Here is a 17,650-nt window from a genome sequence, read left to right as displayed (position 1 = left end):
GCTATCTAGTAAGTGTACTGTTAAAAATGTGTGTGAGAAGTACAGCGCTGAGCGTGTCCCACCGACTCCAACCAAAGCTACATATCCATTAATGAATTAATGTAGCAACTCAAGCCACCCAGCGTCCCCCCTTTGTTGCCGGTGGAAACCAGAGGTGACTGGAGTGCCTGAGTACCTGTCTGTCTGGATGATCCCATGGACCTCCTACTACACACACACACACACACACACACACACACACACACACACACACACACACACACACACAGGCCTCCTTGGACGCAGGGAGCCCTTTCTTTCTTTCTTTCCCTTCATTTTCCTGCTGTCTATTTTGGTCAACTGGTGGCCCGTTCCCACAGTGCTGCTGTTCCCATGGTTATCGCCGCGGAGATAGCGAATGGGGGTTGGGGTGGTGGTGGTGGTGGTGGTGGTGGGCTTGACAGAGAGCGGGAGAGACAGCGTTGCTCTGTTCGAAGAGATAGGGGACTCTGTGGCTGTAGAGGAGGCGGGGGGTGAGGAGGTGGGGGAGGGAGGGGGGAGGGTGGGGGTGTGGGGGGTGAATGAAGGGTATGGCGTTGAGTGTGTGCGTATGTGTGTGAGTGTGTGTGATGTGTAGCTCCCATGAACATCACAGGTGGCCCATGGGGATTAAAGCCGGGATGGGTTTTCAATAGACGTATGATTTTTTAATTGAATCTGCCAGTAGGTGACGTATCCAACGTATCCGACGTGTCGTTAAAATCAACGCTTCAAAACCTCATTTTGAAGTCACGTGTCGTATTAAACATGGACGACGCAGCCAGGCCTGCAAGTGCACGGCGTGATATATGTGGTCGATATTAGCCGAGTAGACGTCAACACATGGCCATGTGAGACTTCTCTCTGAGGGTAGATACCACTTCCTGAGATCAAGAACGGAGGTGGGGTACAAAATAAAGAGAGGTGGCAAAGGAAGTGCAGGGGAAGGGTTGGGGCCCGGGAGCTGGTTTGAGGTTGGATCGGGAGGGGGGGGAGGGGGGCAAGGGGGGGCATGCAGCGAAAGGAGGGAGCGAGGGAGGGAGGGGTGCGGGGCTCAGAAAGAGGGACGGATTCAGTTCCCACACTTCTAATTACTGTGTCACTGGAGACTGAAAGGGGACTGCCCCTGGCCCTAGGGAATTTGCTGGGGCCGGTCGCAGAGAGGGAGCAGCGGTGGAGGGAGGGAAGGGGACAGCGGGAGGGGAGGGGGGGAGGGGGGGAAGGAAGGGTGGAATTAAAGAGGGTGTATGACACAGGAACTCTCTCCATCGTCCTTTCTTTTGGTTTTACCTCATTGCATTCACACTAGAGGTAAACCCCTTCACCGGGAGTCCCCCCCCTCCCCTCCTCCCCTCCTCCCCTCCTCCCCTCCTCTGCCCCAATACCCCCAACCTCTCACCTCCGACCCACTTCTCCTTAACCCTCCTTTACCCTCCTCCACCTCGGTTCTCTCTTTCCCTTCAGCCTTTGTTCACCATCGTGTACTGCTTCCTTTTTACCCCCTCTACCCCATGCTACACCCCCCCCCTTTTTTTTTTTTACCTCCCCCTCCACCTCTCTGCTTTTCTAATGTTATGTTCCTCTCCTGTGTCTCCTGTTGACATGAACAAGGCTCCCAGAGACACTTTGAAGTGAGTTTGAACTCTCTCTCTCTCTCTCTCTCTCTCACACTCACACACCACACACACACACGCACGCACACATATAGACGCCTTATCCTGCATCATTACTGCCACTTAACCCTGAGCCCGTCCTCTTTCATTTGCCTTTATCTCACCCTCCCACAGCCCGTCCACTGTGAGTTGTGTGCGTATCCTGATACTACCTATGATGACCCTGAGACAGAGAGAGAGGTTTGTGTGTCTGTGTAGCTCCAGGAGCTCAGCAGCAGTCTGGATTTGATAACAGTTTTAAAGCAGCAATGATTTTACTATCTTGTGCAGCATCTCACTCCATTGTCTCATGGGCCAATTTGTCATCTTTGCTCCCAGTAAAATCACATCTTAACACCACTTGCTTTGTTCTTTTGTCCTGAGATGGACACCAGCTTTTTATAATAATAATAAACTTTATTTATAGAGTGCTTATCAAACGAGTACAAAGTGCTTAACAGAGAAAATTTGGTAAAAAGTTAAAACAAGAAAATAAAATCACAGGGAATAAAATTAAACATTAAAATGATGATAAAACTGGCAGGGCTGTGTAGAAACAAATAACAGTGAGAATATTAGTGAGGATATCATGATACCAGTGCCAATAAAGTTTTGAATTCAACTATTCTTTATACCAAGACCTGCTGCGACATCAGACCAAACACTTGTTATTGGGTGGGGGGCGGAAAAGTCCAAAAATGGATGTACACACAACGAATGCACACAGTTCTGTGTATATACAGACATGGGAAGATAACCAAATGGTTTACAGATGCAGAATCTGATAAATGCATAAAATTCTGCGTGTTTGGGCTGTAATTATGTCCAAACTGATGTAGTAATCCCACACAAAGGGACTTAATTATTTCACTTAGTACACTGACTTTTCCAACTGCTAAATGAGAGGCTGTATTTGTTTCACTGGGAACCTGTTCAGGAGCCATATCCCACATGAATCTGGCCCCGGTGTGAACATGCCGCAAGCCTACAGAATCGGCCAGACTTTCAACCAGTGAAGTCATGAGAAAAGAGAGAAGAAATCCAAAACAAAGGTACTTGTTGAAATACATGTGATGTTCTGGTTTCCCACAACAATGCACCAGATGGGGTCGAACAAACTTTGAGACGAAACCTCAACTATGAAAACTCAGGCTGGAAAAGTGAAGGACAGAAAGACAGAATGAGGTTTGACTTTGACCAGGTTCACTGCTGGGACATCGAAATCAAGTCACAAACACACAAGCGTTTGATACAATGGGCCCTTTTACATAGAGATCCCACTACATAGCTGTAAAGAAGACCCTTCATGAGGCGTCGTTTATCTCGATGTGTAGAGCAGGCGCAGTGGCCTCAGTACGATTCCACCAATGGCCCTCTGCTGCATGTCGTTTCTCCTTCTCTGTCTTCTTGTTTCCTGTCTCTCTACAGCTTATTACAATTACAGGTGGAAAAAGCCAAAAAAATCTTTAAAAAGAAAGAAAGAAGACTCCTCATTATGCCGCCTTCGCTTGTTTGAACCAAACAATGTCATCAGCATAACGGCGCTCCTGTCTGAGATTTTAGATAGCACTGTGGCATCCCTGCAACTGCGCTGGCATCCGTCCCGCCACGCCGTCTGTCCCGTTTACACTTACGCCTTCTCGGCTACGTCTGCTGCTGGCTTTCAGACAGAATATCAGTGCCCTTCCCCCAGTTCAGTGTTAATAGCTTTTATTTGGAACTGTGAGGTGGAGTAAAGGTGTAACATTTGGTAAAAGCAGATAAACATGTGACATCTTGTCTTAAGTCACATTATTGTGACAGTGCACATCTACTGCCATTTGTTTGTGGCTAATGAACACATCACGTGGCATTCAACTTTCAAACGGGGGGGACAAGTAAAATTCTTAGCAGGTACGCCACCCCGACACCGACACTTCCTCTCCTTTATCTTGCAGCTCTTTGGTAGGGAACAGATCTGACCAGCGGCAGCCACCACTGTCAATATTTACAGTCCTGGATGATTCACTCTGCATTACAATAACATTCCCCGCATGCCTGCGTGTCTCTACATCAGGAAGAGATGAGAAAGGAGGAAAAATGAGAGAGGAGGTGAAGAGGGGGGCTTAAGGGTGAAATATGCGCCAACAGTGATAAACGTTGAGCAAAGGAATCTGCTGGTGGCTCTCCCATGACGGGACTGTATGTGTATCTGTGTGTGTGAGAGAGAGAGTGTGCGCGCAGATGTAGTTCAGGTTGATGTATTTAGGTCGGGTGGGTGGAATTTCTGTTTGGGCTGTGCGTGTGGGTGTAGTGACAGTTTGAGAACTGTTAGTGCATGTTGTGTATGTCGTAACATGAGGTTGAATGAGTGCAGTGACTGCATGGGAAAAATGAGCATATTTAGACCGTTTTAGTGTGCTTAGCACGTGTAGACATCAGTCTGCGGAAACCAACTGGCTGAACATTTGGAGCAGCAAAATCTGTGTCAAAAAAGACAAATGTGAACAGACTGCGGCTCCGTATTTGAGCGAGCCACTTGTCGTTATTGCACACGTGACAGAACCCTGAAAAGCACCATTTGTCTCCTCAGCAGTCGTGTTTTTCAAAGGGAAACGAGCACATGAGGATCTCAGGGAATCCCCAGCCTTATACAGCTAAGCATGGGAGTTTTCTTTCAGAGGAATTGTGTTAATGGTTGTGATAATGATCCAGAGTATTGTTTTATTGCTTATTTTAAATAACAGGCAAGCATTCTTGTTTTGTGAGTGTGTTTTTTTGTTTTTTTTGGGGGGGGGGATCTTATACCTCCACTTGCCATTTCAACATTTCATCGTTAACAAAGCAGAATTATATTTTACCACAGCTCTCATAAAATAAGAACTTTAAGAAGTCTTGGTGTGACCTGCACTACACATGAGTTATGTTATGAAGCTTGACTTGCTAGTAATCGTGTCTCTATTGCAGTGTGATTTTGAATGACTTTTTTCTTTTACTCTTTACTCGGTTTTTTTTTACTCTTCGTTGTTTTTTGTGCTCCATTTAATTTAATTTGAAATATTAATGAGAGGAGCAACAGGTGTAGGACTCTTTCAGAGATCCAGCATTAATGACAAGTTTTAAGGCATATGTTTTCAGGTTGTCTGTCCTTCCCATTCTCATTAACATAAAATCCTGGCATCACTTTGAGGGAATTTCTTCAAATTTGGCACAAACACTTAGATTCAGTGATGAACTGATTATATTACGGTAAGGTCAAAGGTCAAGGTGACCTCAGGATCTTGAGGGAATTTCAATCACATCTGTTGCAAACATTCAATTGGAATCAAGAATGAACGGATTTCAAGTTTTGCAGTCAGAGGTTAAAGGTCAAGATCACCGTGACCTCACATCCGTTTCATTCTTGTGACCACAATAATATGTAGACAACACCTGGTGGGAATTTGTGGCACAATTTTCCACTTGGACTCTCCACTTGAATTTGATTCAAATTTGATTGTCCAAGGTTACAGGTCACACTGACTTTACGAAAACCTTTTTGTCCCCTACTCAAGAATTTATACGCTAATTACAAATAAATATAAAGTGATTAAGTGATGACATTTTATATCAAAACATCACCTTCACTGTGACATTGTGATGTTCTGGAAAAATACGCCATTATTCAACGCTGTAACTCAGGAAGGGAAACTGTGAACATATTTCCTGCAACTCAACTGGTTGGCAGAGGCACACAACCACAAGACATAATTCTAGTTTAACCAATTAATCATGTCACCTACAAAATGTCAGAAAATTGCCATAAGCAAAAAACGGTGTTCTTGATTATCAGCAGTCCAAAACGCAAAGGTATTCAATTCAGGTTCCCAAAAGACAAAATTATTAATCGATTGTCAAAGTTGATGTAGATTAATTTTCTGTTTTAATTTTAGTTCAGTCACCTACTCCTTGAACATCAGCCACTGGTAGTTTATTGCCAACATTTTTTTGAGCTGGCTGGAACTGTCTGAACACAGAGCACCTTTCACTTGCGATAACTCACCTCTGACATGAAAATTAACTGATACTACACACGAAAAACACAGGCCAAGGAATGAATGTGCCACTCATCACGTCGTCCCCCAGACTTGTTTAGTCTGGTTAATTTTAACCCATAAAAAAATGCAACATATCAATAGAGGTTGCCTGGTGGTTTAATCCGGCTTTTTATGTTTTTTAGATGAGCTGTTTTTTATCCTTCTTCAAAACCTCTTGCCCAGTGAGCAGCATTGTCAACGGACCTTTTCAGCACGTTGTTTTCCTGAGCTGTTTGGCTTAGACCGGCCCCAGCTATCTGGCGTTTGAAGAGAGGGAAAGAAAAAAAAAAGAGTACTTGGAGATTGAAAGAAAGAAGGAGGTTAGAGGTGAGAGACAACCAGAGAGAAGGAGAGAGGGAGACTGAGGGGAACACTGGAAGGGGGTAGATGGAGCTTCAAGTAAGACATAGAACAAGAGCAAAGACATAGGTTCAACTGGAGAGAGGGAGAGATGGAGGTTAAGGTTGAAGGTTGAGTGGGTAAAAAACCCCAAAAAAAACCCAGAATGAACTGACTGTGCCAAGCCAAGGCATTAGTGCTATTTGTGTGACGGCTAGACTGTTATCTGCTCGACTCTAGACTATTATCTTCTTCATTACCCCTTTTAGTGAGCTCCAATAAAGAGGGACTAAGGGAGCAAAGGAGGGAGGGAAGAAAAGGGAGAAATGTTGAGACCAAGTGGAGGGTGAGAAAATGGTCGAAAGTGGAAAACAAATTTGACAAGAGAAGAAAACAAAGAGCTTGAGCAAGAATTGAAGAGAATATGGAGGAGAGAGAGGAAACAACCAAAGCATGAAATTGGAAAAGTTTCTCGACATATTTTCTGAGGAAGAGCAATGAACAACCTCATGTTGTGTTGCTACAACTTCTGATGTGATACACCATCATTAAATAAATATAGTAGGTTCCCCTTTCAGAAAGTGTTACCTACACGCAAGTGTAGTAGTTTTATAATATAGTTAATAGAATACAGTGTCAAATTATAGGTTTTTAAATTGTCAAAAATACACAATGTGCAGTCATATAAATGCAGAGATTTGTCTGTTAACAAATGCACAATGGTTTAAATTTACATAAATAACATGACACCTTAACTCAATCAAATGTAAATGCCATACAAAGAAGCATAAGACTGAACAAGGCAAGTATTTAATGACAAAGAGTAAGAGTGTAGATGTTGCATTTCTTATATTCAGAATATGAATGATTAGAATGAACAACAACTAAAATGCAGCTAGACTTTTTGGGGTAAAAGGCTGCATAATTAAAAATAAATAAATAAAGCAAAAGAAAGAGATTTAAACTTTTTAGATCTGTTGGTTCAAGGAAAACGCTTAGAACTGGCATCTTAGACAGGATGGGATTCATGGATGGCGCTGCCAAAAGAGCATCTGTCTTAGCTGACGGGCAAATGCACACATCTCCATCTGTCATCTCTAATTTATGCACAGCAAATATCCATATGTTTTCAGGCACATCAGATGCATACCAGGAAGCTTTCACTTTCCAAACATAACTGGAGGATTTATATCCCATTGGAAAATCAGTCAGACTCCTATAATTTCTGTTCCGTGCAGGTGACATGAGTGGGTGCAGCATGAGTCAGGAAAGGGAGTGTGTGCATGTGCGTGTGCGTGCGTGAGAGACTCTTCCATGTGAGTTTTTACATCCTCTACATGCCTTTGCGGTATGTGTGAGTGCATATGTTTGTACATGTGTGCAAGTGAGGTGAGTCAGAGGAAGGTGTGTGTGTGTGTGTATGTGTGATGTCAAGCCCAGACAGGCTCTGCCGTGGTCCAAGTTCAGGTTTGCTGTCAGGTGGTAGTGGTTAGTTAACAGAGCTGGTAATTACCTCAGACTGTTGGGCTGAGACACTGGCCAGACCCTCAGGATACTGTGGGAAAGTACATTTTGTAGGTCACTGCTGTGTTTCCCCTCGCGGTCCTGCTGCAGCGGAAAGCTGACCTCTGCTCAAGCCAGGTGTTGTTGGAGACAGTGCACACACACATACCTGTTGAAAAGGATCTACCAAGCTATACATAGCACAGATGTTACACACATACAAAAGTAAGAATGAATAAATAATGATCTGTTCACACAACTTGTTTTTCTACCATAGAAGTGAAGACTGTAATCTAATTTTATTTTCCACTGTCCTTTCTGTGTCCATTACACCATACTGTACACATTATATCAGTTTTATGTAACATGACTTGTTGAATGGTAAGGAAATGTATCAAACTAAATTCAGTTTTCTACAATTACCTTAATTATAAACTTCATAACAAAGTCTTTTGTACAGCACAGTAAAAAATGATTGATTTCACCTTCAGCGTGAGCGGACAGTCGTGCTCTGGCAAAGAGAAAGGGAAGATTTATAATTCACTTTCATCTTTTATTTTTATTAGATGATAGAGAAGAAACGAGAAATGATGATTCAGTTAAAAACCTTTGATTTCGTGACCGGCTCTCACCTCACCCACCCTCTCAGACTAACGACTGGCATGCAGGCTTTATTTTCCACTCAAAGATAACAACTTGATTTAATGATTAACAGTAAAATGATGTCAGCTTTTTTTTCAGTGGGAGAGTGCTCAAAGGAGTAAGATATTTTCCAGTGCTTTCTCCTCTCTCTCTATATATAAAAAAAGTAAAAAACAAAAACGTACTTTTTTATTTTGCATTTGTAAGTGAAAAAGTCATGGATGAGTTGTTCATCGTAGCTGGAAGGCGTTCAGATTTACCTCGAGCTAGGGGCCGCGTGGGAACGTAGATTTAAAAAAAAAAAAGTCAGTGCCTGCGGTGTGTTCTGTCTCTCTCCGGCTCCGCTCATCATTTGGGAGCATGTGTCTGCTTTTTTCCAATTTACCGTTCCATGCCACTTTAAATGGGCCTACATCATTTCACAGCGGTAGCAAAAATGTATATCTTCCCAGCTGAATGACAGGGGAAGCAAAGATGGCAGAACGTCCCAGCTACGGGATGATGGGAGCAAACAATAACTCTCTGGTGTTGAATGTTTTATTTGTCTCTCCTCGCAGCCTCGAAACGAAGATCTGTTCTTTTCTTATATACTGTGTGTATATGTTTTAGACCACAGGAACCTCGGACGGTGGCATTAAGTATTTTTAACAGGGACTTGGACTTGATATTCACGTCGAGACGGAGCCGGCAAGGTTTTTCAAAGGGAAAAGATGATGCAGTTGTTGCTCCCGTCTTGCTCCTCTCTCCAGTTCCCACGCTGCCCCTTACCTGACTTACCACAATTTGAATCAAATCACCAGCGTCCAATTGGCTGCTCTAACCATGTGACCTACATCGGCCCTAAAAGCACCGCCTTTTGAGATTGGTCTTGGATTTTCCCATGGGAGCTGCCTACAGAGCCAATGCACTCCGTGTGTGTGTGTGTGTGTGTGTGTGTGTGTGTGTGTGTGTTTGAGAACGTTAGGGGAAAATCTCCCACCCACCCCCTCCTCCCTGTCTTTCCTACCTCCTCTCCACTATCCCCCTTTCTCTCCTCTTTTTTTTTCCACCACCTCCCATCCTTTCAAACACAGTATCACACTTTAGATAGCCTTTGTTGTCACGGCAAGGAGCATTCTTTCTCTGGCACGGCCACACGGAGTGTGAGAATGAAGGAGGTTCCCTGAAAAACACAGAAAGAACAAAGGACAGGCAGAGTAAGAAAACGCAGCAATGTAGCAACTGCCGAAAACATGTGTAGGGTTAAATAGAAATTAAAATAATGCGCGTTTGCTGATTTAATTAATCTTAAAGCTGCTCTGTAGCAAGAAGAAATCTAGTGTGGACAGTAAATTTAATTTTGTAATTGGACTAGAAGCTCATGAGTTACAGTTAGAAGAACACAGTTAACACACAATAACATTGATGACAGCGTGGATCATTTGCAGGCATGAGTTCTATAAAAGCTTTAAAAGGGCCGGCTGATCAACCTGCACACAGAGCACTGACTGAGCCCATGTGCCGCCGCATTTCCTGATGAACACATGCCATGTTTTGCCCGTGCGGTCTTTCCACCTTTTGAATCGGTCTGACAGCACTTTCACTGTAACGCTTTCCGTGTTAGGAGAGGTGCGGGACCTGCAGGGAAGTCACCTGTATGCCTTTTGTGCTTCGCAGGCGCTCTGTGACACCCGCCTGTCTAAAACCTCCAGCACTTATGCGCTTCTGTGGAAAAAAACAAAAAAAAAAGTCTTTGTGTCACTTGGTGGGCCAAAAAAACAGAGAATGTCACCAAAATCATCCGGTCCAACCCAGTTTCCAGTCGTAGATGAAGGCACAGACTGAGCTACCATCTGTATTCATTTAAATATAATTCCTCACCACTTTGACCGAGCTGGTTTTGTCACATCCATTTCCATGAGAGCCATTAATGCACAAAGCAAATGTGCTTTATCTGTAAATCTGTTGATATCGTTATAATCAGCGTTACATCACCGAGACATTTTTATACTGTGATTTAAAAATTGATGCAATTAAACTCTCTACATAATTTATTTGTCTAATAGATCTCTCCTGGATCTCTGCGTTTGCAACTCGCTGTGTTTTGATTAATTACAAATAGAATCATTTCCATCCAGGTTGCGTGTGTGCGAGGCAGTGTGCGTGTGTGCCTGCCCGTCTGTGGCTTAGCCTTGAGAGTTCAGAGCAGGTTCTGGCTTGCTCAACTCTGGGAAACTTTGAGCTGAGCAAATAGCTGGGTCTCTTTTCCTGGCTGCCGCCACACTCGTATGTGTGAGCCATGTGTATGCGCTGCGAGCATTTGTATGCGTTGTGGTTTATGCTCGGCAGCAGTGTAACCTGTGTGAATGGTAGAGTGTTTTGTCTATGCGGTGCATGCATGTCGGCGCGTTTGTGTTTGTTTAAAGGCAGAATACAAAGAGGAGGAATACAGAATGTACCGAGGGAGAGATGAGCTTTATTCCCACAGACAAGACGGGAGATGACACCTCTGCTATTCCCACACCTCCACTGTCTAGCCGCTTTCTCTTCTCCCGACCTCACTTACCGCAGCAGCAAACACCTTCTGTGCATGTGCACACGGAGGAGGAGGGGTGGGGGGTCATTTAGCGTCGGGTGGGTGCATGCTTCTGATTTGCAGTTTTCATTAAATAAAATTTTAAAAAGAGACAAACTGGCTTTTGTGAGGTCTGCGAAGCCTGCTTTGATTTACAGCCCACCTCTAAGTGGAATGCCGTTTGCTGGGTGGAGCTCAGGTGTGTTGACAAGGCTTTTAGCACTGACACGCTGTCAGGATGGCTCACAGACGAGTGTGTGTGTGTGTGTATGTGTGTGCGTCGGGGGGTGGAGGGCCGGCAAACAAGAGGTCACTAATGTCCCACCAGGGGAGACCTTTTACCACGGAGAAGGATAGCACGGCACGGACGTGTGAACGTTACTGAGGCGTAAACGCTGTCTTCTACACACACACATTCACACACTCACACAGTGATCTGCTCTTTCTGTAACACTTAGGGCCTTTCACACCAAAGCAACAACCAGGAGAGAAATGTCTGTTTGCCGGGTCAACACAAGTTACCGGGCTCTAACCGGGACTTAACACAAGTCTGACACTTTCTGACTTGAGCTGGTGAACTCTGGTCTATATAGCCTAGTTAATGAAGAATGAAGATGTTTATGTACACTATGTTGTTGCTATGTGACAGAGAGGGTTAAAAAAAAAAATCCTCCACTTGGATAGGGATTGTGTAGTGACAGATGACAACAAAGTAACATATTGTGGACGTCGTGGGTGTTGTGTCGGACACATTTAGCAAAAAGCCAAACTAGTAAACGCTCTGCTAAAAGTATGACTTTTGAAAAATACCAGAACAACACTCACATAGTTTTTGCTACATTTCACTGTAAGTATTGACAGCTGCTTTTATAGCAACTGGCTTTCACATGCCCACATTATAAATTAAAAGTTGAACTGATTATAAAGAAAAAAAAGTTTTTTTTGTTTTGTTTTTTTACATTTTACCTGTTTTTAATACAACAGAATACAATGGAAATAGTTGTTGGTCATGAGGGAAGGATACAAAATAGTACATCTGCATTTCTCTGCATTTTGTTACAAACCAAGACACTAAATTATGGGGAAAGTTCCTGAATATCAACTTAAAAAAAAAAAAAGAAAGAACATTTTTCCTTCCCAAGACATTTTTTCAAGACTATATTTCCGAGCTCTTCCACTGACTGTTTGCATGTGTTTGTCCAGGCATGTAACAGTGATCAGTATGCGGCGGTGCCCAGAGAGGACATGGCCAGGATGCTTAAACAGAAAGGTCAGTCAAACACTTGTGCCTACATGGAAACTCACTTGATGCCAGTAACTCCAGCTGTTAATGTGTCTGTAATCTCACATCATCTTGACTTCCTAACAAGTCCTGCAATTGTGATGTGTTTTTCTATTTTTTGCCTGTAGGACTTCTGCAGGACCAGGACAACGGTGACCACACACAACAGAGGTCCCATCCACAGGAAGAGGAGACACTCTGTGACATGTTGACCCCGTGCATGACCCCTGAACTCCCCAGGTATGCCCTTCAGTGTCGCTGGGCCCCCCTTTCAGGGCTGGACCCTGACACCATGACCTTTCCCGGGGGCGCGCCCATACAGCTCCACACCATTCCCCCTACGCTCCTGCCCAGGATACCGCTCTTCTACGTCTGCACCAGATGTGGCAAGGTGTTCTGGGAAGGCTCTCACTTCGGCCGTGTCCTCTCCCAGTTTCAGGAGGTGTTACACATAGCAGACGAGGACGGTGAGTCAGCTGCACCCGTTAAAGCAGCGCAGTAGATCTGACTAATGTTGTAGAGCTCCCACACTTTTCCTCCACCAAAAAGAAAATCCAGACTTACATTTTGCTCTGAGCAGCACCCAGCCGTCATTAAATCCAACCAAACAGCAGTTCTGTTATGTTTTTTTCAAACTGACTTGATGCAACACCAAAGGAGGCATCAAGAACATAAATTTAGGCTGACTTTATGAGCTCCACCACAAGTGATATGAAAGTTATTAAACTAGGTTAGGTACATTTCAACTGAGCTCCTGTCCCACGGCAGGTGATAAAACTTGATAGCTACAGTGAAAAAATAAAATAAAACTGTGTTAAATGTGGATGATTGCTTTTGTCATCCCAGTGTATCTATTTTCAACGGTTTTAAAACACTTGAGTTCATAAGCCAAAGATGAGTCATGCTCATGAGTTTGGTAATTTTAGTTGGTGTTTGTTGTGATTTATGTTTATTTTTTATGGAGAAAATTTCAATTGTACTGACACTTTTATCTCCCACCTATAAATCACAGTATTCATGTACAGTATTTGTATTGATCTCAAGTTTGTTCATTGTGCAACTTTTTTATTTTTTGACTTAAAAGCTAAGGTTAAATGATGACTCCATCTTTGTGCACTTTTAGCAGTCTGTTATACTGTATACTTGCATTCTCTGTGATTGAATGTGTATATTTTTTAATTACGCAGGCAGAAGCCGAATATGTGTAAATAAACACAGACTTTTCATTTCATTATTGAATCTGTGAGAATTCCTAATCCTTTGCAGGTGTTTTTTTGATGTGGTTGTAGAACACAGAGCGGATAGTCGAGGCCTAAGAGTGGACAGATTGATGAGATCATTTAAGCTTCACTGATGTCTGTCAGGTGTAACACTAACAGTGTGGGGGTTTCCTGCCCCGAGGCTCCAGAGCAGACGGGTCAAAGAGTAACCCAACACATAAACCGCCTGAATCCCTTCATATTTTCTCATACCTTCCTCCTCCCCTCTGCTCGCAAATCCCACATTACATTTGTGTGATTGCAGAAAATGGGACTGCGTGTGTGGGAAAACTCACCAATTTCAGATTTTCCTGGTGTTTTCTGCATTTCGTTGAAGCGTTACGTTTCAATCTTTTTTACGCTCATAAAAGATAAGATGCTTTAACCAAACCCAGATGTGCACTGTATTTTACTGATCACTTAACTTGCATCCAAAAAAAAAGCCACAGTTCCTCCCAAAGACAGGTCATACAGTGAATCACGGAGGTAAATCTGTTTTCAGTGACTGCAACTGAATCACAGCGGCTGCAGTAGGAAGTTAGAGGTTTGGACCTCAGCATGATTCACTGCCGCTAGACAATGGAAACATTTCCTCTTGACTAATTTGAATGTTTTTTTAATAACATTGTATAACATTTAGTGAGTTACCGTATTGAGACTGCAGATGTAAAATTGTCTGGTCGACATTATCTGGCAGCTGCATAACCTGACAGACAATGGAGGAAAAAAAAAAAAGGTGTAATGCAATGTAGTGCGAGGACAAGTATTGTCACTTTTGAAGAATAATGTTACAAAAGTGGGCGTCCGTGGCCCTGAATGTGGAGTTGACTGTTCATTGTTGTGTGTGCTAGGTGAGCTGTTGCACCCTGCATGTGAACCTGCTGCTCCTGGGTAAACTAAGTCAAACAGCTATAGGTTGTCACTCAAACAAAACAGAAAACTGTCCATGACCAAGATCATGTGCTTATTTATCCCCGTCTCAGGCGTCACATGTTCTGAAGAAGAGTGAACTGTCATGATAATGACTTTCTAGTAATGACACATCCATGTAATCCTCCCTGCATAAAGGGCTTTATGTGTCGCAACCATAAACCTTTCACTAATGCTTTCTAGATAATTCAGAAACTCTTAATAAGAACACTGCTTGGGGGGGTTGGGAGGTGATGTTCCTATTAACGCTGACTTATTTCGTGGCCTGTTTGTACTTGAACTGCTATAAAACTGCAGAGACAGGCAGCAAGTTGCAGGTGTTGAAACACTATGGTTCTCCTGATCGATTGAATAGCAAAGAAGAAGACAAAGAAGTGTCATCCTGGGGGGACAACAAGCAGCAGCAACCAAAACCTTTTTTTTTTTTTACAGCAGACACCAGCCCATCAGGTGTTTTACAGAGTCACCAGTTACAAAATAAAAGTCCTCTCACATCAGACTTCCTGCTGTGGAAAAAAGATTTGATGGGATGCATGGCTGAGATGGATGTTGAGGTGAAGCTGCCTAATTCTTATCTACTGAGGAAAAAATGTCCACTTCCACAAAAAATGAGTTGCACATGATGCCTGAGTAGTGTAGTCCCTGCCTCTGTCCATGTCCCTGTGTACGTCAGGACGTCCAGGAGTGCACAGAAATGTTGGCACGTTTTACACGCGCTGCTCTAAAACCAGACTCTATAATAATAATAATAATAATAATAACTACAGTAACATTAAGCTGCCTTTAAGTATTTTTATTGCTGTGAATAAAGTCGACACCCCGAGCTCCCAAATAAGCCCCTCTCTGTGTTGCCCTGTCCCGTCCTTGTCCGGGTGGTCGCAGCCCCTGCCTCTCTGTGCAGAGCGCGAGCTTTCTGCTGCAGCACCGTGTTATTTGATCCTTGCTCTTTCTTTGCTGGGAAGAAAAGCTCGCCTCTTTCCCACGCTCTGAGGACACGTGGTGGTCGGAATGAATTGGATTCAGAAGCCCCTCCCTCACTGGTAAAACGTCATCTCTCTCTCTCTCTCTCTCTCTCTCTCTCTCATACACACACTGGAGTTCAGTCCAACGTATTTTCTGTCATGAGTATTAAAGAACAATATTGCCGGAGCGTCACGGTGGTAAAAATCGATATTTTTGCGCGACACTTGACATCTATGTCCCCCCGCCTCTGTGTGAGTTTCTCTCCGGACTCTTCTCTCTGTCTCTCTCTCTCTCTCTCCAGCATCATCCCGGACTGTGCGCGACGGGGACGGGCGAGGCTCCTCCTGTCTTGTCTGTCCCACAGACCCGCGCCAAAACTCGGCCCTGTGCCACGCGCACCGATCGGTCCGGCGCCCCCTCCCCAGTTTAGTTTCCAATGAAATCAACACAACCCTACACAACACGACTGTGTTCTTTCTCCGACGCTGGAAAAAAAGAAAAGAAGAGAGAGACACGTCTTGTTTATCAACACACTGCAATAGAACAGAGATATGGCTGCACAAACAGAACCAGAATAGACGTGTATTATCTCTGGGTGACCACTTTCCACGGTGGAGAGAGACTGAGCAGGGTTGGTGCAGCCTCGGTGCCCACGCAGATCACCCGTAAAACCCAACTGCACAAAACTATACTCGAGGACATTTTACACATTTTTTGATTAGTGATGAATACAGGTCATGCTTGCGCTTCGTGTGCGCATTTACGCACGCGTAATGTGCGTTTTTTTGGTTGTTTTAAAACTGAACTTTACGCAAGTGGTGAGATAATAGTTGGATCCGTGTCTCGAAGAGAAATTCGCAGTTGAAACGATCAAAGTAGCCCATTTTATCTCTGCTTGAACAAGTATACCTAACAGCCTCAAGGATTGTATCTGGTCTTGGCTGCTTCCCAGACAAACATTACCGAGAAAGACTGGAGAGCAAAGTGCCGGGCGGGCGGGGGGATGGATGGTGTGTGGTGGTGGTGGTGGTGGGAGGAGGGGGGCTGAGAGAGAGGAGCGCAAATGCCACAGAGTTTGGGGGAGAAACTCATCCAATCGGAGAAACTTTTGGCTCCTGCGGTCTGTGCAAATGTTTTCCAAGTGTCCAGACGCAGTGCAGCCAAGGCTCTGATAGCGGACAGATGTTCCTAATTTTCCAGAAGATGTTCTGCGCCGTTCACTAACCCAAAGAAAAAACATATAGCCTATGTTTAAAAAATAAAACACACACACACACACGATAAAAACTTATACTAATCGTATACAACTGCTATTCAAATCTGAAAAGTAACCATAACCCATAACATGTGTATCATTTATATGCTGTGAGAGTTTTTGAAATACAAACTCTCAAGTATGCACCTATAAGCCAGTGCTGTCACGGGCCTATATGAAAATCATAGGGAGGAACACACATCTGTTGCTGTGGCCTACGTAAGAAGCTCTGCTTCGGGTATTCACCACATTTCTATGAGTGACTCAGAGTCGCAAGTCTTTGTTTGGAGCGTTTGCAGCTGTGGGCCACTAGTTGCAGAGGAACAAACAAAAAATAGACAGCACGCAGACTCATAAACAGTCACCTGCATAACAAACCGGATGAATCGCAGTCACGGTCACCAACACAAAACCTATATTCTGAATCTGCATCCTTGTTGTTCTCACTGGAGCGGGTCCTGAGGTCACAGATCTCAATCTCATCCAGTCATGCGTGACCGTGTGGTGCCGACGAGGAGCCGTCGTTCATGACTGGCTCACAGGTGTCACAGGTGAAATCATCAGCATATGGCTATACCAAATAACCCACGCCACGAGGGAAACCACTGTTCTAGCTACATCTGTACAACTATAGCAGCAATACATGTGCACCTTAACATTTCACACGCACTGAAACTACCACTCACTAAAAAGTAAAGTCAGTTTTATTTCAACTTTATACCTTCAAATTGCTTAAAACCTTTACAGTCCTAACATCATACAATAGAAAATAATGCACCCTGTAGATTCAGTTTGATTCGCGTGATCAATTCTTAGATCTTAATCACTTATCAATTTGATCAGTGAGTCACTGATGAGTTACTTTGACTATAGTGACTGTAGGTCACATAAGGACACACTGTAGCCTTGTTCATCTCATGATGAAGTTCCTCTCTGTGGTCATTCTTCTGGTTACCTGTAGCTCAACAAACGCGCGTGTGTCGATTTAGAAACGTGGTAACAGGTCAGATGAAGCTCTCCAAGTGTGTGAATGAAACTCGACTCTATTATATCACTTTCAGTCATATCAAACAGGGGGTTTCATTTTTTCTTTTTTCTTATAGATGAAATAAAGTAGGTTGTGACCTGCATGTTGTGGGAACCCTGTCGCTGTCTCTCCCACACCTAAAGCGCCGCTCGGCCCCTGCGACGCACAAAC

General features: G+C 43.8%; 1 protein-coding gene across 1 annotated transcript in view; it reads left to right on the top strand.

Annotated features, from left to right (window-relative positions):
* Positions 1 to 13,276, top strand: part of exd3 (exonuclease 3'-5' domain containing 3) — a 39,138-nt gene extending 25,862 nt beyond the window's left edge. Inside the window, exons 20-21 of the mRNA XM_085793745.1 lie at positions 11,967 to 12,033; positions 12,174 to 13,276. Of these exons, the coding sequence (XP_085649871.1) occupies positions 11,967 to 12,033; positions 12,174 to 12,547 (441 nt within the window). The 3' untranslated portion in view covers positions 12,548 to 13,276. The remainder of the gene's footprint in view (positions 1 to 11,966; positions 12,034 to 12,173) is intronic.
* Positions 13,277 to 17,650: the final 4,374 nt, after the last annotated feature.

Source organism: Trachurus japonicus, chromosome 12, assembly GCF_045865225.1.
Source record: "Trachurus japonicus isolate A0001 chromosome 12, Traja_1.0".
Classification (NCBI taxonomy): Eukaryota; Metazoa; Chordata; class Actinopteri; order Carangiformes; family Carangidae; genus Trachurus; species Trachurus japonicus.
This window is presented reverse-complemented; position numbering and strand designations above follow the sequence as displayed.